The sequence below is a fragment of the Anopheles ziemanni genome, chromosome 2 (genome assembly GCF_943734765.1).
Source record: "Anopheles ziemanni chromosome 2, idAnoZiCoDA_A2_x.2, whole genome shotgun sequence".
Classification (NCBI taxonomy): Eukaryota; Metazoa; Arthropoda; class Insecta; order Diptera; family Culicidae; genus Anopheles; species Anopheles ziemanni.
The window spans coordinates 29,020,310-29,047,781 of record NC_080705.1 but is presented as its reverse complement, the minus strand read 5'-3'; the positions used below and the strand labels follow the sequence as shown (position 1 = coordinate 29,047,781).

Below are 27,472 nucleotides of genomic sequence, written 5' to 3'. Positions count from 1 at the left end.
GGAAGGCTGTCGAGGGCATCGGCAATGGGCGGAAAAATGGGACCGGAAAAATCGAACCGATTTTCCAAACCGATCCTTCTTGTGCGCTTGATAAATACCATAAATCATGAACGCACGAATGGCGTGAAGGCGCCCCATTTGGGGCCTTATCGAACCCGCTATAAGCTTCGTCAATGAGCAGCAGCAAAAAAAGGTACCAAAAGTTATACGGACATACACACATTTTGTGGAAAACTATCGAGCACTGAATGGAGGGAGAGAAAACACATCACAAGGACTGCGAAACGCACCGGGCGCATGGTTATTAATATTAAAGTTAAAAAAGAAGCTAGAAAACCGACCAGCTCGGCGTACGCAAAAACGCACCAAAGGAAAAACGATTGTAGCAGTTTCCAAAACCAGCCCCCGAGAGGGAAAAAAAAAACACGAACACGAAGGATATATAAAAATAATGTATTTTATGTCCTGCTCGACGGACGCGCGCAAAGGGCCAAAAGAGGAAACAAGCTAAAACGCGGAATGAAATGAAATCGAATCAGGCTCCAACGGAATCAATTTTTATGTATAGGAAAATAATACCCCGAAGCACATCGTACCTCATCCGGCCACATATCGGCTGACTTTTCCCTCCCCCGGGTGGCGCACGAAAAGGTCTGCCATTTGCCAAATTTGTCTTCCCGGTTTTCCACCTCCTCCTGCATTCCGTTTTCGGTCCCACCGACCGACCGAGAGCGGGCGCGTCGATTGGCGTGTGTAAACAAGCATAAATACGCCATGAGCCCATTTATTAAATCAATTTCGGACCATCTTCCCGTGCCGCCATTCGCACGACGATGGGTTTTTTTTTCACCCCCCGCCTTTCTCGCCTTATTCTTATTATCAATTACGCTCCGCATTGCCGAGAACCACATGTGTTTTATCTTCGCCAATCAGGCATCGGGCAAATCCTGCGACCGACATTTGGGACCAATTTTTCCGCGCTTTCCCCCCTTCCGGAAGGGAGTCGAAGCGAATGTGAGAGGAAGGCCCGTTCGCGTACGTTCATAAATTTTACTCCGATTCAAAGCATGTAAACCATATAAGCCACACCGCACCATTTTCCCTGCTTTTTTCGTTTTTTTTCCCCGGTACAACGTTAGGCACGGGCGGACACCCGTTCTCCTCCCCACCCCCGTCGGCTCGGGGTTCGTTCGAACGGGGCCGGAGTCCTTCGACGATGAGTGACAAGTGCGCGCACATGAATCATGTGTGAGTGTATGCCGTTATCGTTAAATTTGCTCATAATTTGGGGCTGCGTTTTTATTTCGGCCCGAATGGACCAATTGATCACTCTTCAAACGAGCTGGGAAAGGGGACGGTTTTATATCGTTTTTGTCACTGTCACAGCGCATGGGAATGTCGATTTGGGCAAAGCAAGGCATCCTCCCGTGATAGCATTGGAGAGGGTTGCGGGAAGGAAACAATAATTTAATTGTCTGATTTGCATAAACCTTGTGAGCGATTTATCGCCAGGTTGTAAAATGATGATTGTGATAAATGATCGATGGAATTTGTTTTGAAACAAGAATACGGCTTTCTATTAAAAAATAGCGTTTGATTATTAAACAAATAAAGAACACTTCAATTTACACTAACTGTTTCATTTCAAAGCACAAAGGAACATCACACATAACTGCATCTTTGATAAAAATGAATTTATAAATTGGAAACGAGAAGGAGAAGAATTATGAAATATGATTATTTTAATAAAATCATCCTTCAGTTTTAATAATTGCATTTGTTATCTATTGTTTTTCTGAGAAATTTTAATTTGATCAGCGCGGTACAAAATTTCGTTGAATTATTGTTGTATATTCAAGCGAGTAACAGTGAAATTGACAATCATCAACCTGTCATTCCGGGATTCTCTTTGTGCTTTCTATATAATTTTCCATTCTCTTAAACTGTTCGTAACTAATTTATTTTGACCTTTCTAGCATCGCCCATTTAAAACCAAAATGTGAATACGACGGGTAGACATCGGCACCAACTGATGCTCTAACATATTATAGGATCCACCCTAGGTTTCCTTGGAACCAGCAACGCGGGGCTGGCGTTTCGCTGATTGCGTTGATTATGATTGATTGTAATCAGTTTATTACCATCAGCACAAATGAGACCACAAATTGGGGCGTGCGTGCGTGCGTCTGTGATTACAGAGACGTGATGTGTTTTCTTTGCACGAACTCTGCGAAATTTTTTGAATCATCTTCAAATGGTTATTCTAGTTTTTGTTGCGATATCAAAAAGTGGGGAGGGAAAAATAAATTAAATTGATCTGCTTTTGCTTTTAAGCACAGAATGATTCACTTAAATGCTTCGGCGCTAATTGATCCAGACAGATGTAATAAAATGTTATGTTTGTTATATAAATACAACCTACACCCGGCGATTCAAACCCAGAGAAATTTTCTTTTTTAATCGTTGGTCGCTTTGGATTATCGTTTAGACCTTTTTTTGGATTGGATTCAAATTGCTTCTACTTGCTTGACTTCGGTAGCTATGAAAAAGGTAAGACATGTGTTGCCAGGAAAAATGCACATCTAATGAGCAGCTTTCCAGCAAAGTTCTATGGTAGCCGAGAGTCTTTTACAAGCTAATCCTTTTATTGGCGGTCGTAGAATTTTATTCCACTCGGAAAAGCACGAGGATAGCATTGTATGTTCCGGGTTATAAACGAAACCCTAATGAGGCAAAAGAAATTAGGCATCGAAGCTCCAAGTCTTTTTAGTATTTTGTGATAAACAAATACAAAATTCATAAAGAAGTTATTTGTACGAAATAGATATGTTAAATTTAAGCTACTTTCATTAAAACGCATGAGAGACCGATAAGTAAAAATTAAATAAATATAAAGTTAATAATATTTTTGGAATTACCCTCGATGTGAAAAATCAAAAGAAAAGTATTACACGAAACATCAAACGAGTGTTTCACATTATTTGTTCAATTTTGTCCCGATTAACCACATGCAATATCTAAACCACATCAAATCCGGCTCCGTAATTAAAACGGTAAACAACAGTTCGTTAGGAAACAACATTCTGGGCGTACGTTGCCAGACAATTGCCGCCCAACACGAGGGTGCTCGATAGGCAAAACGATAGATAGTACAAATAAGGTGACAAACGGGTTTGTCGCCTTTCGCACGTCAACCCGGAAAACGGGCCATTTTCCGCCTGGTGACAAGGCTCACTAATCGCGCACAAATCACACGCCACCCCAAACCGAGTTCTCCCATTGATGTCATTTCTTCTCTTGATTCTCCTATTTTTGCTTTAAACTGCATTCAAAGGTCCATAGTAAACCCTCCCCCGGCATGCATCATTATTGGGGGTGCGCAAAACATCCGTCCACCAAACCGGGGCCGCTCTTGGGACAGGGAATTGATTATATTTTAATAATAATTACACTTATTAGATCACAATCAAGGCGCACACGCGGCACCGCCACGTGATGTCCGATGCGGGCAAAAACCCGCCAGCACGAACAGCCAGCCTGCGATTAGTGATCGGTTGATTTTGAAACAAAACAACGTATGTCTTCCGCAAACAAGCAGACCTCGTCATGGCGCACGGCGTTTCCGCTTCCATTATGCGCTTTTTACCCGCGCCGGATGCGACCGTTTGTGATTTCCCGCGTTGGCGAAACTAAATGTCAATCGAACGCGATGCCACCACGTTTTCCACGTCGTCGGGCGCCAGCGTTGTTTAACGATCCAATATCTTTCCAGTCAACAAGGCCGGCAGCGTGAATCGATGAGTTAGTTTTCCTAAAGCCCGTCGGCTTAGGAGGCTGCGAAACTAAAGCTCGCGCGAAATAAGCCCTACGAGCTGGCCGAAAACATTCGGGGGTCTACCAGTCGAGGTGTGATTGATTTAGTTAATTGATTGAGTCTCTCGGCTGTGGTCGGAAAATTGGGGCAAATTGTTTTACTCGCCGCCCGGGGGGGCGAGTGTTGGTGGTGATATTTCACACCACCAAACGACGCCATCATCATGCGTGCGTCCGCTTGACTTCCGGCTTCATATATTCTGCAAATTATATGTTGATATATAGCCGGAGTGACACTTCTCGGGCAGACCCACAGCACAGGACGAGAGCTGTTAACGTTAATGGCCATAATAATGAAGGCGATGATGGGAACCGCTTACTGACAAAATCGTTACACACAAACAGCTCGCACACTCAAGCCTACAAGCGTCCACTTCTGGGTAGAATCTCCGGTTTCTTGTCCTTGGAAGGAGGACACTTTCCCTGCCGACCTGCCTGCAAAGCCTCGAAGGCTCGCAAAGCCATCTTGCACTGTGAGACTGGATTCGACCGCATCAATCTGTCGGCTCGTAATCTGTAAACATTTATCTTTTCCTGTCGTTTCGTCCGGCCCCGTCGTCCGGCTCGGTGAAGTCGGGGCCAACTGGAAGAACTTTCACTTCCTGTTCCGCAATTTCCACCGGACCGAAGCCGGGACTAAGACTAGTGCAAAGGAGAGAAAAGAATCTCTGGACGGAAACCGACTCACCTCCAGCCTACCGGAAGGACGTTCCTCGGCTTCGGCACGGCCGGTTGGCGACCTAATCGTGGAAATGATCTCCCATATTTCAAACCTTCCCGCAACGACTTTGGCAACGACCACATCCTGCCGGTTTTCCCCGTCCCCCCAATCTCCTTTCCCGTTCGGCTCCGAAACCGTGCCCATTCCAGCCAATAAACGAGTCAATTGTTTCAATTCGACCACTTAAAACGAGCGCTCCCTGTTCGGAGTGCACCGTGCACCGTGCTCATTAGGCATGGCGCTCGCGTCTAATTAATTGAATGCAGTTCTTCACACACGCACACGCACGTCCTGCACCGGCAGCACCGTCTCTTCGCCCGCCGTGACGCTAAGTGCAGCGTGAAAAGTGCAATGCGTTGCAGGGTAATATTCTATTTGAAAAGAAATGTTGCAACCTAACGAGGCCCGCGTGTCCTGGGAGCAAGCTCACAAACGTCCACACCCGGGCGCACGCACACGACGGAACCGACGACGAATAGGAAACCGCGAATGGGAAACGCTAATTGGCGGCGGTGGGTTTGCCGGTTGCCTGGAAAACGTCCCTCCGTTCCCCGTACACCGGGGAGTGAAAACGGTGAAATTAACGATGTAATAAAATATATATATGATATTGGGGATCCCACTTTGCACGCCCATGCTTTTCCCTCCCTTCAGCGGGGTGGTTCCGAACAAAAACGGCACCTGTATTGTAACGCTTCGTGTGGGTGCGAGTTTTCTGCAACCAGTGCCAGTTACACATACATTTCCCCCCATTTCCACCCGAGAGGAGGGGGGGGGGGGGAGCTCGGTCCAGGTAGAATAGTTTGCCGATTCGCTGTTGCGCGAAGCGAAATCATAATTAGTTTAATTATTTCACATTAATAACAACTCAGTCTGTCGGGCTCAGAGTTGGTGGCTGGTGACACACGCCATAAGGTAAGATGGATGCGGGCTGTTTGGGGAGCAGCTTACAGCACGGGTGGGATGGGAGTGAACTGTATCAGCCCATAATTATGGGGTGGTTTTGAGTGGGTGGACTGGTTGGCCCATCCTAACCGCAAACCCAACCCCAAGGTGCAGCCGGTAAGTTTCCAGTTTTTGTGGACATTTATTTGCGTAGTGGGTGTGGGGAATAAGCATGCAAAATTGGATTGAACCGCCGAGATTCTCTCCGCCAACGAAATCGACCACCGAACGGAAGGCTTTTCTTTCTGATTAAATGTAAACTTTAATAAATACATTTACCGAACGCAATTGAATTAAACACGTTTGAAAGATGCCAGGCAAACATATCAATTTTGGGTGGGAGGTAAGTGGAAGGGGTAACTTTTTACAAACCTCTTCAAACTGGTGAAACTATGAGGATGGATTAGGGAAAATTACTAGCAGCGAAATTGAAATGGCATCCAACAGCGGATTGTCGACGATATTTTTTTTCAAAGAATACCCAAAAAAAGGAGAGGAAATATGTGGTTTTATATCCACAATATTGTATTCAGTAGCTGTTGGTAAAGCTATATGAAAATTAATTTACATTAAATTTTGTTGTCTTATGCCAACAAAATGTGAAATAACGATTGTTTTACAAACGATGTAAGATGTAAAATTTCCCTAATCTTGTCAGAACATTTTTTTTTCAAAATTATGAATACTGCTAACAGAAAATCACCGTTTCATAGCTAAGTTTTTGCATATTTCACTTGTCTCAATAAATCACTTATCTAAATGAGCAGGACATTTGATGTTAACGTTAACGTTTCTCGTCCGGTTACCGGTCTTTTTTTAAATTTACTTTTTACATAGCACTCAAGTTTTGTATACAGGTTTGGTGCAACATCTCGTTTTACACAACACAACCAAATGCCATGCGAACTTGCATGCATGAATATGCATGAAAGAAAAATCAACCTGAAGATAAGGCTAAAATGAGAAACGGAAGAGCAGACGCAACAGAGAAAGAAAGTGCATGAAACATGATGAGTGTGAGTGCGAGTAAGCAAGTCGACCAAATTGCACATGCACCGCTGCGTGTTGAAATGCACTTATCGAGTTTGACTTGTTGCTGAAATGGAAAACATCTGTTTCTTGCAAACGTTTTTATGGTTATTTCCTTTTTTTTCATTGCCCAAGATGCTTTGCCTTCATCGTCATCATTTCTTTGCCCACTTTGACCCAAGAGTTCGTACTTCATCCCCAAGAGAACGCCGGCTGCATCCTTTATTAGGTCGCTGTATTGGTACGCAAAGGTATGTGCATGGTGGTTTAAGTCAGCGTTCTTCACCCAATCTATTTCAATTGATAAACAAACATTAAAGAAAATAAAAATAAATAAAAACAAACAAAAAGTCAAGAAAATTCAAGCAAATCTAAAATCGTACTACGAAAGTATGATGATTGATAAACTTTTTTATAACATTTAATCCCAAGTGGTGCATATGTTACATGTATTTTTAGTATTTTTAGAACAGTGTTTATGTACTATCTGATGTTAAACGGATCATCATTGGCCGAACTTTTAATGCTCCTTTGCCGACCCCTGGTGTAAGCGTAATTACAACATACCCTCCATGGGGTTTTTAGAGTGCTAGTGGTGGTAACGGGAGAACCTATATCGGATTAAAAACAAACGCCCGCTATCTCATTTTCCCCTGCAACTACGGATAGTATACTGTACACTCAATGGTCCAGCATGACAGCAGAGTTCGTAAATGTAAGCCATATAGGCAAATCGAGACATAAGAAGTTACAACACAAAATATGAAGAAAAATGAGAAAGACAACATCGGACACTTATTTGAGAAGCAATTTGCATGTTTTAATCACGACTTTTTCGATATTGCCATTTCCCTGGATGCCAGTTTTTGGAGGAGCCGTGTGCCGGGTGGAAACCGAACCCACGTCGTCAAGGATCTATTCCACACTAACCGGCGGAACCGGATGTCTATTAGAACCTGCCTGTATTTTGGTGCACCTAGAAAACTACCACATCTTATTTATACGCCACGCACTGTGTTCGCCATCGACCGGCATATAAATGCGCCGTGCGTGATCTTACCAACACACGAGGGCACCCTGCGATCGAACGGAACGCGGTCGACCGTAGGAACCGCCCGTTAATCGGTGTCAGTTTGGTTGGTGGCGTCGCCGGGATCGAAAGTGATAATAATGTGCGGCGGTCTCGCGCCGGCCGGAATTCCTCGTCATACGCAGCTCAGTCGATCACCGTATCAGCCGGTTCGTTATCTTCGTTGTGGCCGTTTCCGCGGGTTGTGGGCCCAAATTTAATCGGTAAAGCACGACCCCCCGAAACGCGCTTCCTGTGTACGTGTACGTCCCGAAACCCGGCAGCGTGTTGGTGGCTCCAGTGAACCAAGTGTACTATATTGACCCACACCGGTTAGTATCAACCATCTTAGATATAGTGTATACGATGATGGTCTCCCAGTCTCGCGTAGCTTAACCGCATTGATCTGTTTGTGCGCTTCTCGCTTTTCTTGTTTGGTTGTTTCTGTCCCGCAACTGTCGGTGCCTCCTCTGCGCCCCTCGCAGCTTGATGCTCGTGTGCCGGACACTGATAAGGGCCACTGGGCGGCAATGCTAAACTGTTCCTTGATCGTACGAAGTTGATAAGAGACCCCGCAGCAATGTTCGACTTTACACCCTGCCCCCGGTGTGCGAGATAGAGACTGGTAATGATGGTGATGATGCCCCTTGGCCGGCACAAAACAGGGCGCACAGTGTTGCATCGGTTGCAGGCCAGTGCAGTGCTCCTAGAAACGTGTCAGTCGCACGGAAAGTGTAGTGTTTGTCTACATGTGTGTTACTTCAAACCCAATGGACAATTGAACAGTTTAGTCTGGAGAGAATCCGGCACGACTGAAGAGCAACAACTTTACGAAACGGTATACACTTGTTATGTAACGTTGAATACCAGCATGAGAGGTCAATCACATCCCGTTCGGTGACAAAACCAAGAGATGGCGCATGACAGTATTGTTGTCCATACTCAACTGCAGGAAGCGTCATCGTTCACGAGTTTATAGTAATAATTTATACAACGTCTGTAGCTCCCCTCCATTTCGTTTACACTCGAAATGCCATCGCGCAATTTAATGTGTTTGGGCCGTAATTTTAGCGTGTCCATAAGAGGGAGTGCAAATGAAAAAAATACCTCAAGGTACCGGCTGACCGCAGTTTCAACGTTTGAAGAGCAACGAAAAACCAGTTTTTCGACCATCTTTGGAGAAGTTAGTAGTTCACGGGAGACCCTCGCTGGCCCTTGCGCTCGCTTGACCTTCCACCGCTGAATGGTCGCGAGTATTGGAACGGCAAGCAAAGTGTAATGAGTGGCCAACGGACAGGGTTTGAGGAGTTTAATGTGCTACAGCAATCGCTCCCCGCGGGACGACGCAAAGTGCCAAGGTTGTGTCGCCGGTGTTCGAGCTAGTGTTTACGAGTCACCGTTTGTGCCTGTATGAGTGGATATTCCGGGCGCGATTGTTGTCAGCGGAAACACGCGAATGAAATGCACCGAGCGAAATATACTAATAACAATAACCGGCAACGAAGGCGTCATATCGCAGTAATCAGCAACGGACAATGGCGGTTGGCTAATGCAATTGAATTATGGGATTACACGAGGCGTCGACTTTAACTGCGCTGGTTTCAACAGACGCACGTCCGAGCGTTACATCACAGAATCGAGCGCAAATCGATGGAGGCGCCCGTAGACGAAACAAACAAAATGATAATCACGCACGCATTCCGTCCACCTTCTTGCCGAGGTGTCATTGTCAGGGTCAAGTTCAACACAACGCCGGCTTTGACCGTTCGGCGCGATAAACTGCGATTAATGGATGATCGTTTGTCGAGTTCTCGAATCTATTCAATACATTAATTTAAAATGTACGTTAACTAGCAAAGCCTGCTAATAGAACCGCTTTTCTCACCGCATCTTTGGTTGTCGTGGCAAAAAGAAGTAATTTTATTTTCTTCACTTTTTCGTTCACTTTGCGACACTTAGAGGTGCATTCACGGGATGCATTTCAGCGCAATCTTGTTGACCTCATTTCAACCACCCACCGCAAGTTGAGGAATTCGTTTTGCAGACATGTTTGCTTTCCGCTTATCAGCAACAGACAACAACTGTTTTCGGGAAGATGTTACCAGCTGCACGGGGGAGGCAATTCACCTGATGACGCGGGAAAGCTTTGTTCGGTTGCATTTGCATTGGAAGGTTGTTTTTAGGTTTACGATGCGATTTGGGAATTTATTTGAATATAACCATAAGTTTTGGTCACAGAAACTCTCTCCGGAGAGAGGCCTTGTCTCGCTAGGGGATGTCGTGTCACATAAAAAAAGTTTTGCAATACTAAAATGTTAAGTAAAGTGATTGAAATATGTTTAAATAATGAAAAAATATTATTATTAAAACAGCAATGGACCGATATATGCGAACATATTAGAAATGGATTACCTGCAAACAGAAACAAAAAAAAGTAGCCAAACTGACTACAGTTCGATTGAAAAAAGTCGTTCTCAAGCTGGAAAATACCGCTCGCATTCTGTCTAATCTCAATGAAGTATTTTACAACTTATAGTCGTTGAAGAGTTTTTTCAAAGTCATCGTGAATGAAGCATTTGCGCGTACTTCTTCCTAACTTCTTCGGGATTTTCATATCTAACAAACTTCTCGCCGATAATAAGTTACGTTGCGTCCCTAATAATTTTTCTAACATTTCCCTTCGATAGGCGAAACCTTTCGTTCCCCCACTTTTACAACTTTGGCTGATAAGAAATTGAAACTGTTTCTCGGTTTTATCTCACCATGCATGGTAACGGCCCGGTCCGATTTGTTTTGACGTATCTTTCCAGACCATTTGTCGGGGCAGGGGACCCGCAGTCCGTAATCCTAAAACCGCGATACGATACCAAAGAAACCCACAAGAAGAGCGCCAAGTTAAATCATGTCGGGCGAAACATCACAATCAGCGACGGAGGAGAACAAGGTCCGGTACCGGCGGACACAAAGTGTAACGCGAGCCGAAGAGATCACCAAAAAGGAGTCGGAACAGCGCAAATCACAACCGGACAAACCGTGAGTAATCGTACATATCTGCATCTGCAGCATGGGAAGGCAAAATGGTACGGCATAAGGCGGACGATCATGTTGTCAACGGCATGACTCACGCCTGCCACATGGTGATGTCGCGGATGCGAAGGTTGATGTACCGGTGCCGAAGAACTTGTTCAAACCTGCGACACCGATCGGTGTGAACTTTGTCCGATCGGCAAGAAGAAAGTGTCCAGTCATTTTTCTAAAATAGCTTTTTCATTTCCGCACGCAATCGAGCATGAATTACGGCCTGCAGAAATGACATAGATTCGCCAGGTCAAGGAAGTTCGGCGTGTTATCAGCGTGAGCCCGGTGATAGGCTAGTAATAGATTGGAACAGCAAAAAGGTTGTTATTAATAAAAACTTTTTGTTGAACAATATTACTTAAAGACATACTCGTGAAAGTTTTCAATTAGATAGAAAAAGAACATGCATTTAAAAAAATAAATAATAGCACGATCTCCATTTTTCACATGATCTTCTCCTAAATAAACGTCGAAATATGTACAACAGTTTAATGTTCCAGTAACACGATCCCGCCTTAACGTTTCGTCACTTAACATTTAGTACCAAGAACCAAGGTCAAAGTGGATTTAAAACTACAGTCTTGCAGGGCTCGTCAATGACTAGCGAGTGATATTTCGGTGATAAAACAACCCATTCCAGATTTGTACAACTTCTACGTGGTTCTATCCTATTTAACAAACCCCTCAAACTTGTGAACGAAAATTAAATAATAGCACGAGTTCTCATACTCGACGATCTGGTCCATCCAGCTAAAAAGTAAGATTAAGACCAAGGGACATTCGATCCTATGATCATAAAACAAAGTTTCCCGAACCCTGAGTCCAGAGTATGGTACCTTCCGCCCAGACGAGCCTTCCGTCACATCACCATGGCGAACATTAATGGCCCATTGTTCGGGACAACATTTTCCCCGAATTATGTTTTTCCATCTCTCCTACATGCACATCGAAACGGCTCACCACAGATGCCACCGGCCACGGGATTCGCTGTTCTCCTGGAGCTCCGGGTTCGACAACTTCACCGGTCTAGTCAATTGGGGTTTTCTCCTGCTCACGATGGGAGGCATCCGGCTAGTGCTCGAGAACTTTATCAAGTACGTACTGACTCTAATGCCGCCCGATTACGTGCACTTTGTAACGTTTGTGTTCGATCTTGCCAGATACGGCATTCGCGTTGATCCGGTTCAGTGGTTCACGGTGCTCACTGGCAAGGGTGAAGGTGAAGGCTATCCGTCGGTGTTACTCGTCAGTTGTAAGTATCGCATCGAGCGGTCCATTTTACGTGACTTTTACCCTTGTTCGATCCTCACACACCTTTCGTTATAACCCATTTTAGATGCCCTCGTTCCCGTCATGATCTGCCTGATGATGGAGCGTGGTCTGGCGAGTGAAATTATCCCCGACAGTGCCGGAATGACTGTGCACGTCATCAACATTATCGTGCTGGTGCTCATCCCGATGGTTGTGATACACGTGAAGGGTCATATCTTTAGTTTAGGTATGTCGTTGCTACCGAATCCGAATCACAAACGCCAACAACCGTCTTATCGCTGGCTCGTGTCAGGGTTGGTTTTTAATTACTGTTTGTGGCAACGGTCTCCATCCGGCGGGGCGCACCTAGCCGTCCTTGAACTTGTCGAACTATAATTAGTTCAAGCCCGAGCGAATGGGAACCGGGTTCCGTAAGCATGCAATGCAGCCCTTCTCTGGTGTAATTAGTTGTTTTTTTGCTTCCTTTACCTTCCAGTCGGAGCTATGACGGTATGTTTCATCTATTGCATACTGTTCCTGAAGCTCTGGAGCTACGTGCAGGTCAACCTGTGGTGTCGTGTTGAGAAACGACAACATCGCCACAGCCGCTCCGGTCGGCGCCAAAGTATAACGATTGCTCAGTTGCGTAAGTGTACAGCTTTGTGCGACGTTCGATGGCGCACAAAGTTCTCTATTTTTAACCAATTTCCCTCCATTCCCTTCCCCAGAGAATGGACGCGATCAGGAGCACGAACGGGGCGGGAGCAATGGTAGCGCGACCGGTTACTGTAACGACAAGGACAAGGTACCGGAACTGGTACACTACCCGGACAACCTGCATCCGGCCGACCTGTTCTACTTCCTGCTCGCACCGACCCTCTGCTACGAGCTGAATTTCCCCAAAACGACCCGCATCCGGAAGCGGTTCCTCATCAAGCGCATGCTCGAGGTGATCATTGGCGTTCACATTGTGATGGGTCTGTTCCAGCAATGGATGATACCGTCGGTACGGAATTCGCTCGTACCGTTCTCCAACATGGACCTCACGAAAACGGCCGAACGTTTGCTGAAGCTGGCTGTAAGTTTCGAAGATAACACCACTTGGTTTCGATGGTACCTATTAGTTGTTTTTTCTCACCCCAAGATTCCGAACCATTTAATGTGGTTGTGTTTCTTCTACCTAACGTTCCACTCGTTCCTGAACCTGATGGGCGAGCTGTTGCACTTTGCCGACCGAAACTTTTACAGCGACTGGTGGAACGCGAACAACATCGACACCTTCTGGCGCACCTGGAACATGCCCGTTCATAAGTGAGTATATGCACACACGGGACAAACGTTTCGTAGCGAGTTAACATCCCGCTTCGCTTCACTTCAGATGGTGCGTACGACATCTGTACATCCCGGTGGTAGAATTGGGCTACTCGAAAATCAGCGCGTCGGTGATCGTGTTCTTCTTCAGTGCCTTCTTCCACGAGTACCTGGTAAGCGTACCGCTGAAGACGTTCAAGGTGTGGGCCTTCACAGGCATGATGGCGCAGATACCGCTCTCGTTCATCGCAAAATACATGGAAACTACTTACGGGCCGCGCTGGGGTAACATGCTCGTTTGGGCGTCGATCATCCTGGGGCAACCGCTCGCCATCATGATGTACTATCACGACTATGTGATCACCAACTACAACGACGTGCTGGTGTAGCCGGAGGAGGAAGCGAAGACTGGGTCACTGGGTGCCTTTGGACCGTTTGTTGTGCCAAAACCAAAATGCCGATATTAGCCATTAGCTGTTAGCAGTCATTCACGAAACACATCACAAGAGACCGACTGCGTCACGGTTGAACGAACCGTTTGTCCCGAAATTCCATTCTAAAATGTTCATTGTTTTGATGAAAATTGTTCATAATTTGATAAAATGTTTTTTGTATCCGTTTTCGCCCTTTTTTGTAATAAAAAAGTATTTTGTTCTTTCTCTTTAACGATACACAAGGGAAGCCAACGAACGGCAGTGGGGTTTATATTACAAGCGATTATATTTACCTAGCGGTTTCCATTCTACTCTACCACTTTTATGTGATAGATCCGTTTCTCTTCCTCGCTGATCGGTACCGGCGCCTTCGACAGTGGATCCTTACCGTCGAGACTCTTCGGGAACGCAATCACCTCCCGAATGGAGGCGGCATTACAGAGCAGTGCCACATACCGATCGAGCCCGATCGCGAACCCTCCGTGCGGTGGGCATCCACTTTCCAGCGCGTCCAGCAGGTGGTGCAGATGGGAGTGTTCAATTTTCAGCACATCCTTTAGGACCGTCCGCTGCAGCTGGCTGTTGTGGATGCGAATGGATCCCCCACCAATTTCGACCCCGTTCCACACGAGATCGTAGGCGAGCGAGCGGATGCTGAAGATGTCCTCCGGGTGTGGGTCGCCGATCGCCCGCAAGCGGTCTGCATCTTCCGGGTGTGGGGCAGTGAATGGATGGTGGGTGCTCTCGATCTGGCCCGTTTCTTCGTTTTCGCTGAACATCGGGAAATCTATTACCCAGAGGAAGTTGTGCGCGTGCGATAGGCGCTTCGGTACGGCACCGGACTCCTCGAGGGCTTCGTAGGCGGCCAGTCGTAGTCTCCCCATCATGTTTTGCTGGGGAAGCAAAAGCGATTTTTAAGTCTATACAACATGCAAGTTCGCATGTGCTTATTATTGAATAAGGCAAACTTACCACGTACGTTTCCTTGCCCCAGCCGAGCAGAAGCAGATCATCTGGTTTAAGGAACAGTTGTTCACTGAATGAAACCGTTCCCTGATTCCCGAGCAGACGAACGATGGAACCGGTGGACCAATCGGGAGTGATTTTACTCATGGTAAACTTACAAAAATTGCTCTTTTTCGCAATTTCTTCCAATGATTTCTTCAACCCCGTGGGAAGCTTACGAGCTTCCTCTGCCCTCACGACGACAGCATACGATCGGAAATCCTTTTCCTTCACACCATCGGGGACGAGCCGCTTCTCGATCAGCTTTGTTACGTTCGTCAACTCATACCCAAACCGTGTGTCCGGTTTATCGCTTCCAAACCGTTCCATAGCTTCACTCAACGTCATGCGTGGGAAAGGATGTTGGATCGGTTGATCCTCCCGGTAGGGCCACGATTTGCCCAACACGTTTTCTATCAACGCGATCACCTTCTCACGATCGGTGAACGAAAGCTCAATGTCGAGCTGGGTAAATTCCGGCTGCCGATCGGGGCGTGTCGATTCGTCCCGGTAGCATCGGGCAATCTGGAAGTAGCGATCGATGGCGCCGACCATGAGCATTTGCTTGAACTGTTGAGGGCTTTGGACGAGCGAGTAAAAGTGGCCCGGTTTCCGCGATGGTACAACAAATTCTTGCGCACCCTGGAAAAGAATTGGAAAATTGGTGAGTGGATGGCATTTGACAAACTATCTTCTCTACCTACGCCAGGTGTTCGCCGGAAAAGGGTTGGTGTTTCCACCTCCACGAAACCATAATCGTTGATCATACATTCCCTCATCTTCATGATCACCTGCGATCGTAGCCGCAAGTTATGCTGCATGTGCCGATTCCTCAGATCAATATATCGATGCTCGAGACGCAGGTTTTCCTTCGCCCGATTGTGATCTTTCACGTTGATTGGCAGTCGCTTTTTGGCCTCGTTCAACACCTCCAATCCACTGACGTGCACTTCTATCGCTCCGGTCGGTAAATTCTGGTTTGTCTGGCCCTCGGGACGCTGTTGAACGGTGCCAGTTACGCGCAAAATCGACTCAAATGCCATCCCTTCCAGGGTTACCTGTTGGCATAGCTCCTCGGGGATAAGTGCCTGCACGATTCCATATCCATCGCGTAGAGTGAAGAACTTGTTCATCCTCGAAAACTCCAGCCACCCACATAGGACCACCTGTTGGCCAACGTGTTCCGTTCGCAGCTCACCACAGTTGTGTGATCGGTTCGTGAATTGATTAACTGCCGGTGTGCCATTTCCATCCGATACGTTTAGTTCGGAGCATGTTTTTTGTTTTCCGAGTTGATTTGAGCATGTGGAGACATGCAGCATGCGGATGGTTTGTTGCTGGTAATAATGAGGTGCATTTTGAAGGTAAATTTTGTTTCGCTAGGTTGTGGAACACATGATGCAATACATACCGTTCTTAGGGACCAATACCGGTGGCACGATATCTTATCACATGCAACCCGTCCCGACTGGGATGTAGCACCATTGCAAAATGTAGATCGAACTGCTACATTGAAGACAGTTTTCGCACTACATCTCATCATTTTAAATGCTTACTACTTTATTAACAAAACAAGAGTTTCACAACTTTACTTTCGCACTGCGTAATCATACAAACAAAAATAAAATACGATTGAAAGTTTTGTTTATGCCCGCAACGTGAGAAGGTGAGAACGTCAGCTGATTAAGCCGGTGATGCTGTCAGTTTTTCTCACATGCTCACGGCTCACCATTTTCTCATTTGAATAAAAAAGAACTAAACAATTCGTTCTGGTTTTGTTTTAGTTTTATTTTTATTCCTGTTGGTTTCCTGAAAAAGAAACTAGTTCATGTGTCTCTCGGAAATAAAAATTCACCGAAACAGTACACATTTTACGCCCGCATCACTCCAAAATCTACGTTGCTTTTGGTGATGGTAGTGTACTTCCGAACTGGAACCGTGTCGTGTTCCTTGTTTCCCTTGGGACGGTGTGCAGATAAAAAAAAAGTAAAGCTTCGTCCCCCCTCAGACATCGTCACCCGTCGGAAGCCAGAACGCCATGTTCGTGCAGGCGGAAGCGAGCATCATAAACTTGGGATTGAACTGAACACACTGCACCGGTCCCGGATGATCGCCGTTCAGGACGCAGATTTTGTACCCCGAATCGGCATTCCATACGTGCACCCGGCCGTCTGTGCTACCAGAAAAGATGAACTGTGAATCCGGACTGTATGAGGCTTCAATAGGGATGCCTTTGTTGTTCAGGTGTCCTGAAATGTAAACGGCAACGATGAAGTGTTGACACGGAACAAACGATGTTTCTTTTCCTACCTGTGAATGTTTGCAGAGGTGTTCCATGGAACGCATCGATAAGCCGAATTATCGAACCATTTGTACTGATGAGAATGGTTTTGCCATCTCGCGAGAACTTTAGGCCCGTCCAGTCGCATTCCTTTTCCTGGTTTAACTTGAATGTTACAAAGGGACCTTTGTCGAACGACCGCAGATCGTACAACTTGATGCTTTCCGAATTGACCCCGGCGGCAAAGATCAACCCCTCCGGATCGTACGCCGCCACCGGTCGTCCGTTGAGCTGCATCACACCCTGGCAGTTGGGCGAACGGAGATCCCACAGTCGGAGCGTCTTGTCGAGCGATCCGGAAAGAAACGTGTCCTCCACCGGTGAAATGTTCAGCGAAATCACCTTCTTCGTGTGGCCGGGAAAGTATCGGAGGTATTTGTTGTCGTGCAGGCTGAGATAGCGGATCGTGTCGTCTACCTTCGTCGAGCTATGTATCGCCGTGTTGTTGGCGTGTGTGAAGTGGATCAGATCGACGCCGTACTTCTTCGAGTTGACCGTCCGGATCTGCGTGCCCTTCTCGCAGTCGTACAGCACGATCTGGTCGTCCTCGCTGCACGAGATCAGCATGTCGCCGTGCGCCGAGAAGTCGATGGCGTTGATTTTGTCCGTGTTTTCCCGGAACACCTTGGCCACTTTGAAGCTTCGAACGACGGAGTCGATCAGCTTCATTTTCGGTGGTTCCGCCACTTTGCCGGTTTTTCTATTAAACTCTGGTCACAACGAAGAACCGAGAACCAGTTTTTTCCACGATTAATTGCGCGTCTTTGGATTGTTTACTTTCGACGACACGTAGGATTGTAGAAACTTCAGAATATTTCGCCGCCTGGAAAACTGACAGCATCGAGGCGTGGTCAAAGTTACAATTTTTTTGAAGGTTCACTATTTTGCATAACGTGACAGTTGTCATTAGACGTCAGCTTTCCAAGGTGAATAGAACGAGGAGGATTTGAGCTCGACTTTGATTGCAGTCACCTTGTGTGCTACGTGCAGCCCAAGATCAGTAAAAAGAGAGGTCGGGTCTTCTTCTTCTTCTTTCGGTATGCAAGTCGGGGTATATCCCCCTAGACTAAGGCAGCGCTCTGTCAGCTATCGAACAAGACAAACACGACAAACACGACAAAAAAAAAAACGATCAAACCCATGCAATCATATGGAGGTGCTCTGTCAACCTGCATCGAACATGTCAGACAAACACGACACAGAACAAAACAGTTTGATTTTGTCGTGCAGGGCTGTATTCCACGGAGAAACAGTATATACCTTGTTTATTCTGCTACCTTGCTGCTGGGAGAGTGACAGTTCTTCACGACAATTCGCAGAGCACCCTTCGAACAAAGTCGTGTTTGTCGTGTTTGTTGGACTGTTCACAGAGCGCTGCCTAAGTCGAACAATTTGTTCCCTTACTCGTAATCAGAGGTCTACCGACTCTGTCCGAACTCCTATGAAGGGGCTCGTCCTTTAGGACCGGCTATAATAGCCATATATCCACCCGCCGTCCACGGGAGGAATAAATCCTTCCGTTGTCAGGACACAAACACTCGTGGTCCGCTTGATTAACTCAAACAGCACGAGATGTGCGGCAGCTGGGATTTGTCTGACCTGAGCTCAAGCTCGGCGTCACCACACGGTCGTGCCGTAAGCTAACCTTACTTTTCCGCTAACTACTTCAGGAAACTTGTGCACTGCTAACATCCGCTCTGATGCACTACCGAACTGGAACTGCAGAACATATTCCGAACGCCTCAATTACCGCTCTGTTGATGAGACATGCCATATTTGCAGTTGTGCCCTGGCTGCTCGTAGGAGGCAAACAACATTTCAACCAACTGTCAAACATTTTCCCTCGGTTTTTCTCTCGTTACATGGTATGCTGCGACCTCTTTTCCATTGATCTTGGTGCAGTCATTTCGCGGATCCACGAAACACGTCGAAACGTGGAAAAGCCTCGCTTTTTATCCGTACACCTTTCTACGCATTGCGGGGCTTATCTGTGGATTATTTTTAGGTCGAAAGTGTCGCAGAGATCATTGTAGTTTTGTTTCCTTCGCTCAACGGTAAGTAAAGTGATTAAATGGAATTGTACTTTCCGCAAAATGGTGACATAAGGTAGCAGTGTCGGGAGGAAATATTCTTCACCGGATCGATGTGTGCATGACGAAATCATTCCGTCGGCTTACTAATATAGTGGTTAGAAAAGTGCTTGCTCTACTGCCTTTTAGCCGCGTGTCACATTGCGCCAGACGTGCGTTCGGAATGCATAAAGAAGTGAAAGTACCGGCCCACCACTCCCCCGGCCGAAAAACCGGTTTACGTAGACGAATGTTTTCATGTTCCTTTCTTCGTTCGATGTTTTTCCATTCTTTTGCAGTAGTAAATCTTCGTGGCAACCAACATGGATACCTCACTGACGGCTTCGCAAATCCGGAGCGTTTTCCTGGACTTCTTCAAGGAAAAGGAACATCTGTACGTGCACTCGTCGTCGGTGATTCCGCTCGATGACCCGACGCTGCTGTTCGCCAACGCGGGCATGAACCAGTTCAAGCCGATCTTCCTCGGTACGGTCGACCCGAACAGTGACATGGCCCGGTGGGTGCGCACGGCCAACACGCAGAAGTGCATCCGTGCCGGCGGTAAGCACAACGATCTGGATGACGTCGGCAAGGACGTGTACCATCACACGTTCTTCGAGATGCTGGGCAACTGGTCGTTCGGCGATTACTTCAAGAAAGAAATCTGTACCTGGGCCTGGGAGCTGCTGACCGAGCGGTTGAAGCTTCCGAAGGAGCGTCTGTACGTCACCTACTTCGGCGGCCATCCGGAGTCCGGGTTGGAGCCGGATCTGGAGTGCCGCGAGATTTGGCTCAAGTTGGGCGTAAAGGAGGAACACATTCTGCCGGGCAGCATGAAGGACAACTTCTGGGAGATGGGTGAAACGGGCCCGTGTGGACCGTGCTCGGAATTGCACTTCGATCGCATCGGAGGCCGCAGCGTACCGGAGCTGGTCAATATGGATGATCCGGACGTGCTGGAGATCTGGAACCTGGTGTTTATCCAGTACAATCGCGAGCAGGACAGTTCGCTAAAGTTGCTGCCGAAGAAGCACATCGATTGTGGTATGGGATTCGAGCGGCTTGTGTCCGTCATCCAGGACAAACGGTCGAACTACGATACGGACGTCTTTGTGCCGCTTTTCGACGCGATCCAGAAGGGAACGGGAGCACCAGGGTATCAGGGACGTGTCGGGGATGCCGACGTGGATGGTGTGGATATGGCGTACCGCGTGCTGGCTGATCATGCCCGTACGATCACGATCGCACTCGCCGACGGTGGATTCCCCGATAACACCGGACGTGGCTATGTGCTGCGACGAATCTTGCGCCGTGCGGTCCGTTACGCCACGGAAAAGCTAGGCGCCAAGCCGGGATTCTTTGCCACTCTCGTCGATACGGTGGTGCTACTGCTCGGGGACACATTCCCCGAGGTGCGCAAAGATCCGCAGCACATCAAAAACGTCATCAACGAGGAGGAGCAACAGTTCCTTAAGACACTTTCCCGTGGAAGAAACCTTCTCAACCGAACGGTCGTTAAACTCGGCAACAGCAAGGTCATTCCGGGGGATATCGCGTGGCGCCTGTACGACACCTACGGTTTCCCGGTCGATCTAACCCAGCTGATGGCGGAGGAGAAGCAGATGACCATCGACATGGAGGGCTACGAGAAGGCCAAGCACGAATCGTACATCATTTCGCAGGGCAAGGAAAAGTCCAAGACGGCCACGATCGATCTGGATGTGCACGCAATCTCGGACCTACAGGAGCGTAAGGTTCCGACGACGGACGATTCGTTCAAGTACCGCTACAAGGCCCAATCGACCGATCCGCTGGCGGAGTACGTGTTTGAACCGTGCACAGGTAAGATCGTGGCCCTGCGTCACAACAACGCGTTCGTGGAGGAGGTACTGGCCGGGCAAGAATGTGGCGTGCTGCTGGATCGTACCAACTTTTACGCGGAAAGCGGTGGACAGATCTACGACCAGGGTTACCTGGTGAAGGTGAACGACGAAAGCAGTGAGTTCAATGTGTCGCTCGTGTACAACCGGGGCGGATACGTGCTGCACATCGGGGTTGTCGAAGGTACGCTGCGCGTTGGCGATGAGGTCCACTGCCACATGGACACCGGAAGGCGTCAGCTGACGATGAAGAACCATTCGGCCACGCACGCACTCAACCATTCGCTGCTGAAGGTGCTCGGACAGGACACGGATCAGCGAGGATCGCTCGTGGTGCCGGAGAAGCTTCGGTTCGATTTCACCAACAAGGCCGCCATGACGATCGAGCAGGTGGCCGAAGCGGAGCGGTTGACGCGCGAAGTTGTCCGCAAGAATGTGCCGGTGTACGCGAAAGAGGCCAACCTGGCCGTGGCCAAGACGATCAACGGACTTCGGTCGGTGTTCGATGAGGTCTACCCGGATCCGGTGCGGGTAATTTCCTTCGGTGTGCCGGTCGAACAGCTCGAGGCCGATCCGACCGGTGAAGCGGGTGTGATCAACTCGGTGGAATTCTGCGGCGGAACTCATCTCCATCAGTCCGGGCACATGGTTGACTTTGTCATCACGACCGAGGAGGCGATCGCGAAGGGAATCCGTCGTATCGTTGCCCTTACCGGACCGGAAGCGTTGAAGGCACTGAAAAAGACGGAGCTGTTGGAGCAAGAGCTGGCCGCGCTGAAGACCACCATCGAGGCGGATGCGACAGGCAAGGAGGCAAAGGAGCACGTGAAAAAGATCGTCGAGCTGACGGAGGACGTTTCGCAGGCGACGATCCCGTACGTGAAGAAGGACGAACTGCGCACCGTTCTGAAAGGTTTGAAAAAGACGCTGGATGATAAGGAGCGCGTAGCCAGGGCAGCCGTTGCGAGTGGCGTGGTCGAGAAGGCGAAGGAGCTGTCTCAGGCGCATCGTGACGCACCGTTCCTGGTGCAGCGGTTGGAAGCTTTCAGTAACACGAAGGCACTCGATTCGGCACTCAAAGAGGTACGCAAGGTGAACCCCGAGCAGTCGGCTCTCTTCCTCTCGGTCGACGAGGACACGAAGAAGATATTCTGCCTGGCGAGTGTACCGAAGTCGGCCGTCGACAAGGGTCTGAAGGCGAACGAATGGATCTCGCACATTGCGCCGGTTATGGGCGGCAAGGGTGGTGGAAAGCCGGAGTCAGCGCAAGCATCCGGCGGCAACTACGACAAGGCGGATGAGATTTTGGAGCTGGCTCGTCTTTTCGCTGTTTCGAAGCTCGAGTAAAGCGCCGACCAACCTAAAGACCGATCTGCTTACTGCCCGCGCAAACTTAAGTGCATTTGATGCAATTGCATTTTATATTTCTGCTATCGTTTTTTCCGATTAAATTTTATGCAAGCCCTAAAATGGATCGCTAAATAAAAATTTACATTTATTTCAACAATAACTACAATGTGTTTCACTTTACCGCTTTTGTTCTTCCTCGTTCGTGTTATTAGGCGATTCGTGTTCCCGACTAGATTCATAGATAATCCTGATCTCTTGCAACATCTCAGCAATGTTTGTTCCTATTTTCGCGCTTACCGGTAGCACAGGTACGTCCACATGGTGTGCCAACAATTCCACATTGTTTTCCGCCTCCGGCAGATCGATTTTGTTCGCGATGATAATGCGTGGCCTCATGGTCAACTCTTCGCTAAACATGCCCAGTTCGTGCAGTAACGTGTGATAATGGGTCCACGGTTCGTCGGTCGACGCATCGATCACGAACAGAAGCGCATTGCATCGTTCCGCGTGCTTAAGGAACTGTATACCGAGACCTTTGTTCTTATGCGAGCCTTCAATCAATCCGGGTAGGTCGGCAACGGCAATCTGTTCGTAATCATCGTATTGTACCATTCCCAAGTGTGGTTTCAGCGTGGTGAATGGATAAGGAGCCACTTTCGGCCGGGCCCGACTGATAGCCCGAAGGAGAGTGCTTTTCCCGGCGTTCGGTAACCCGATGAAACCGACGTGAGCCATGCTGCGCAGTTCGAGTGTATACGCCGTCTCTTCCCCGGTGGCTCCAAACTCCGCAACCTGGGGTGCCTGTTCGAGGTCGCTCTTGAAAAATTGGTTTCCTTTTCCTCCCGCGCCACCCCGTGCCGCCACGAACATCATTCCTTCGGCGTCGAGATCACCGACCACCTTGCCGAGTGTGCTCTTCACGATGGTTCCTATCGGGACCTTGACCACCGTGTGGTTGGCGTTCTTTCCATGGCAATCTTTTGTAGCACCCTTCGCTCCATCGTCCGCCCGGAGAAGCGCGGTAATGTGGTTGAAATCCTTCACGTCCTGTGTCGCTTGCAGTATCACATGTCCACCATTGCCACCATCCCCGCCATCGGGGCCGGCGTTTTCGTTACACCACAGTCGAAGGAAGGACACGCAACCGTCGCCACCGTTTCCACCCACCGTTCGAACGTGTCGCGAGTCAACAAAGTATTGTGTCTGTAGGGAAGGTAATGAAAAGACTAAACACATGTCACACTTGTTTGTTCGTCGAGCAGATGTTCTTACCGTGGGTTTGCTTGATTTCGGTTTTTTACTTCTCAGCGGTACGGCCATCCGTTGATTAGAATATTGGACACATCCTGATGAAAGGAAACTTCTCGTTGGAGCTTGGCGCACGACAAATGCACGTAATATTGAACCCCACATTATGATTATGAATCGCAAACAAGAATCGCCGGTGTTTACGAAAATGTAAACATGTTTTGTTTGTTTTGGTTTGTTTGACATGGAAAGTTTCAGTAACCTTGCTTGTGACCAAGGTTATTTAAACAAGTTTCTAACATTTTGGTCCAAATTTGAAATGACCGGTGGTAGCACGGACTTCGATTGGATTTTTCCTCGGATTGGATTAATTCGATTGAAATCAGTGGTGGTAGCAAACCAATATAATTGCTAAAATGAGAATAAATTTCGGATTCCTATGCTGATTTGCACTATAAACCTCTAAAATGTGAAACAAAACGATTATGTAAAAACTGGCCGTTGCTAGCTTGGAATTTTGAAGAATTATTAACATTCAATCACAAATATTACACATCGAATCCCATCACGGCTGGCTCCATCAGTGACTTGACCTATCTTCAAGGAAATTTTATGTAACTTTCTGATAGTTATTTTGTATTTTGGTGGCGAGGTTGGGCATTCAAACATTCTCCATTGTATAGATCTGCTTAAGAACTGCCATCGTAATTTAGCTTTATGTTTTAATTACAATCTACTTTTACGCCTTTAGTAGTTTTCTACTCATTCAATTGTATTTACATTTGATTCTGTAGGTAACAAAAGAAAAAAAAACAAATCAATTAATCATGCATATAAAAAAAACTTTGGCAAGGTTAACTTTACAGATTTTCCTGCTCTTTGTCGCATGATGTTAGCGGAGAAATTTCTGATCGTTAATAGATGTGGAACATACAAGCTAGCAAAAGATTTTCTCTACTATATGCTGAATCAAGACCGAAGGTGATAATGAATGGCACAAGAGTTTGTCTTCACGCTCCGAAAATTTTGTCCAACAAACGTAGGAACGCATCACATGCAGGCGAGATTTGAATGCTAGTAGCGTTTGGAAACTAAAAGCACATAAAACATTGTGCTAAATAGTTCCGCTAAACAACGGTTCAGATGAAACCAGATGTCATTAGATGTTTAGTGAGATTGATCGTCGTTGTTTTATGATCTATGCGCCATCAATTTACTGCAGAACTATAAGTGGCTGTGCATGTGTTAAAATCGTAATGTGTTAAAAGCGTTTGCCTCGGCAAAACGGATGAATAGAAAATCATGTGCCATAGTCGTGGACAGCCTGCTTAGATATGATTTAAATTACAATTACCAATAAAAAAATCAGTTAGTTAACATAATTTAATGTTAGAGTTAACTGAAATTAAATAAAAAATTGGTAAAATTTCAAATTTTACTCTAACACAATATACAACAAAATGTCGTGGAATATACAAAAAAAAATCATTTTCTGACTTCAATATGATTCTATAACCACACAGTTTGAAATTCGTTTGCAAAAAACAATAGTCACAACAAAATTGGCATGCCGCATGACTGAGCTAATGCTTTAAGGCTTTACGGTGGAAATTAAAGGCTCATAAAAATTGATAAGATATAGTCGAAGATCATCGAAGCTATGTTTAGAATGCTATATCGAATAAGCCAGCGATAAGGCGAACGAGTGGAGGAAGCTCACATGGTACGCAGGTCTCGCAGGTCATGCCGTACCAAAATACTGATAAGGCGGTCTCAGATACCGTAAATTATTGCTCATCGATGATGTCAGCCAATTACGAACCGATTGTCAACAGTGCATCATCAAGGCCTTTCAGTCTCGATTTTCTCACCCCGATACGCGACAAACAATGATGCACTAATTACTTTGCGTTCCGGGCATCCTCTTGAAATGCTTAAGCGTGGGACTGATCGTAGCAGAGCATATATCATCCGTCGTGTGAAGCGTACCCATAATTCTCCTTACGTTAGTCCTTATTGCAAAGCCATTTGTGGATGATGAAGAATTTTTATATGGCTGTGATTTTTCGCGATTATTTATCGTGCACTCTTTTTCTCTTACACCGTGGTGCGTATGAGTATTAAGAAAGTGTATTTTTTTGTTTTCGTTTGCCAGTAACAGGGGCGCCGAATGAAAATCGAAGTTCGAAGCAATTCGCAGATGAGCAACAGTGGGGAAAAAAGAAAAGCGGCATGGGAAAAGCAACTGGATTGCGTATGTATGTGTGTGTGTGCGTGCACATGTCAGCGAAGCGAAGCGTGACTTTTCCGGACCATGCGTCTCCATTGAGTAATTTCGAGTGGACCACGTTGTGTTTGTATTGGAAGAGCCCTCTCACAAAGGGCGTCCTGGTTGGACCTCTAAACTAGCTACTGGTTTCTCTCGCATACTTCTGCAGTGCCTTCGTGTCCCAGACCACCGGCCAGCAGGGTAGTCCAGCCGTCGACGCCGAGTCGTAACGCAGTGTGTCAGCGAGCGCCCTGCTACCTCCGGACCGTAAAGTTCCCGGCTACGAACCGTCTCGACAGCCGAGCATGGCAAAGGAAAGAAAACAACCGAAAGGGAAAAAGACCAACACCAACCATCAGCGAGGCGGCACAACAGTTAGCACGTTCGGTGATCCGGCGACCCATCGGAACGGGGTCGCGGGAGGTGGGAGGGGGTCGCGATGGCGGCAACCAAGCGTCATCACGGCGTGTTGTGGAGCCGCACGCGAGGCGTTCGTTGGAGCGATTTGAAACATTTCGTTCCGTACCGACTTTCAGTCACCGTTTGTCGCTGGTTAGGAGGAGTTCGTTCGTTGTAACGACGGTCGGTCTGGTGTCTCCGCGGCGTTCCGTGGCGTTCCCTTGGCGTGTATACGTTCGTGCGGCTCTTCTGCTTACCTCAAGTATTTTTTGCCCAAGTTTTGCTGTTTTTTTTTTTCACCGCACACTTTCTTTCGGGTGCAGCTCCCGTGTGACGTACGAAAGGTGAGCATGGTGAGAGTGATAGCCATGAGCAATGGTTGTGTTGTGATTTTCCTTCGTTTTCCTATGGTTTTTTTTTGTTAAGTCAATCCGTAACGATGAGATCATCGTTGGGTACGGCCATCTTAAAGGGAGCGTAAATGTGTGTTCGATTTTTATTCGTTTCGTCCGTCCCGCCTCAAACGAATGGGATACCCTTTCGCAGGGATATCAAATAGAAGTGAAAAAATACTAGCACTGTAAAAAAGAGAAAAGTAAAAAAGAGAAATATTGAAGTGATGTGAATTATAACTTGATTTTAAATAAAAAGACAAACATCACGTAAAAGTATTCTGCCGCTTTGCGCTACTCTCTGCGATGGGATTCGAGCGAGTGAGTGGTTGGTGAATTATTAATCATTTCCCCGTTGCGACACACACACACACACACACACACACACACACACACACACACACACACACACAACGGGGGAAAGAGGGCTGGTGGTTTGGTGTGGTAGAGGTCAACCTGGAATGGGGTCGCATGGTTCACAGGTTGCTCGTCTCAACTCAACCCTTCCTCCCCTTCACGCCATCCGACTCAACCCCTCTAGCAGGTTGATCCTGACGCGAGGACATCGAACTGTTGGTGCCTCCATTTGTCGTCGTGGAAATAAAGGAAGCCAAAATAGGAAACGGACCCCCAACCCATATCCTTCCAATGGGCGTTTCAATGGGATCCAGGTGGCGTTGTGCTTTTTTTTTGGACGTCATTTGTTTGTGTGTCAGTGTGCGAGGTGTCGACTTGTGACCTAATTTACTCGTTTCGGCAATCGAAATTCGGTCAACGAGGGAAATGTGCATACACATCAAGAGAACAG

General features: G+C 47.2%; 5 protein-coding genes across 5 annotated transcripts; 2 read left to right on the top strand and 3 right to left on the bottom strand.

The window, feature by feature from the left end:
- The first annotated feature begins 10,495 nt into the window (after positions 1–10,495).
- Positions 10,496–13,668, top strand: LOC131285338 (diacylglycerol O-acyltransferase 1). The gene is made up of 8 exons (XM_058314195.1): positions 10,496–10,670; positions 11,681–11,809; positions 11,876–11,967; positions 12,052–12,213; positions 12,463–12,612; positions 12,695–13,044; positions 13,111–13,277; positions 13,345–13,668. Exons 1-8 carry the CDS (start codon positions 10,540–10,542, stop codon positions 13,664–13,666), a joined length of 1,503 nt encoding a protein of 500 aa, XP_058170178.1. The 5' UTR covers positions 10,496–10,539; the 3' UTR covers positions 13,667–13,668.
- A 345-nt stretch (positions 13,669–14,013) lies between these two features.
- LOC131293333 (aspartate--tRNA ligase, mitochondrial) lies at positions 14,014–16,038 on the bottom strand. Its single transcript, XM_058321413.1, has 3 exons — positions 15,421–16,038; positions 14,684–15,358; positions 14,014–14,604 (listed from the first exon to the last, which is right to left on the bottom strand). The coding sequence occupies exons 1-3, from the start codon at positions 16,036–16,038 to the stop codon at positions 14,020–14,022; spliced, it is 1,878 nt and encodes a 625-aa protein (XP_058177396.1). The 3' UTR covers positions 14,014–14,019.
- A 596-nt stretch (positions 16,039–16,634) lies between these two features.
- On the bottom strand, positions 16,635–17,776 carry LOC131293197 (WD repeat-containing protein 82). The gene is made up of 2 exons (XM_058321276.1): positions 17,027–17,776; positions 16,635–16,965 (listed from the first exon to the last, which is right to left on the bottom strand). The coding sequence occupies exons 1-2, from the start codon at positions 17,724–17,726 to the stop codon at positions 16,721–16,723; spliced, it is 945 nt and encodes a 314-aa protein (XP_058177259.1). The 5' UTR covers positions 17,727–17,776; the 3' UTR covers positions 16,635–16,720.
- A 1,197-nt stretch (positions 17,777–18,973) lies between these two features.
- On the top strand, positions 18,974–22,507 carry LOC131283127 (alanine--tRNA ligase, cytoplasmic). Its single transcript, XM_058312702.1, has 2 exons — positions 18,974–19,111; positions 19,426–22,507. The coding sequence occupies exon 2, from the start codon at positions 19,450–19,452 to the stop codon at positions 22,351–22,353; it is 2,904 nt and encodes a 967-aa protein (XP_058168685.1). The 5' UTR covers positions 18,974–19,111; positions 19,426–19,449; the 3' UTR covers positions 22,354–22,507.
- A 26-nt stretch (positions 22,508–22,533) lies between these two features.
- On the bottom strand, positions 22,534–23,769 carry LOC131293332 (mitochondrial ribosome-associated GTPase 2). The gene is made up of 2 exons (XM_058321412.1): positions 23,629–23,769; positions 22,534–23,559 (listed from the first exon to the last, which is right to left on the bottom strand). The coding sequence occupies exons 1-2, from the start codon at positions 23,767–23,769 to the stop codon at positions 22,534–22,536; spliced, it is 1,167 nt and encodes a 388-aa protein (XP_058177395.1).
- Between the last annotated feature and the right edge of the window lie 3,703 nt (positions 23,770–27,472).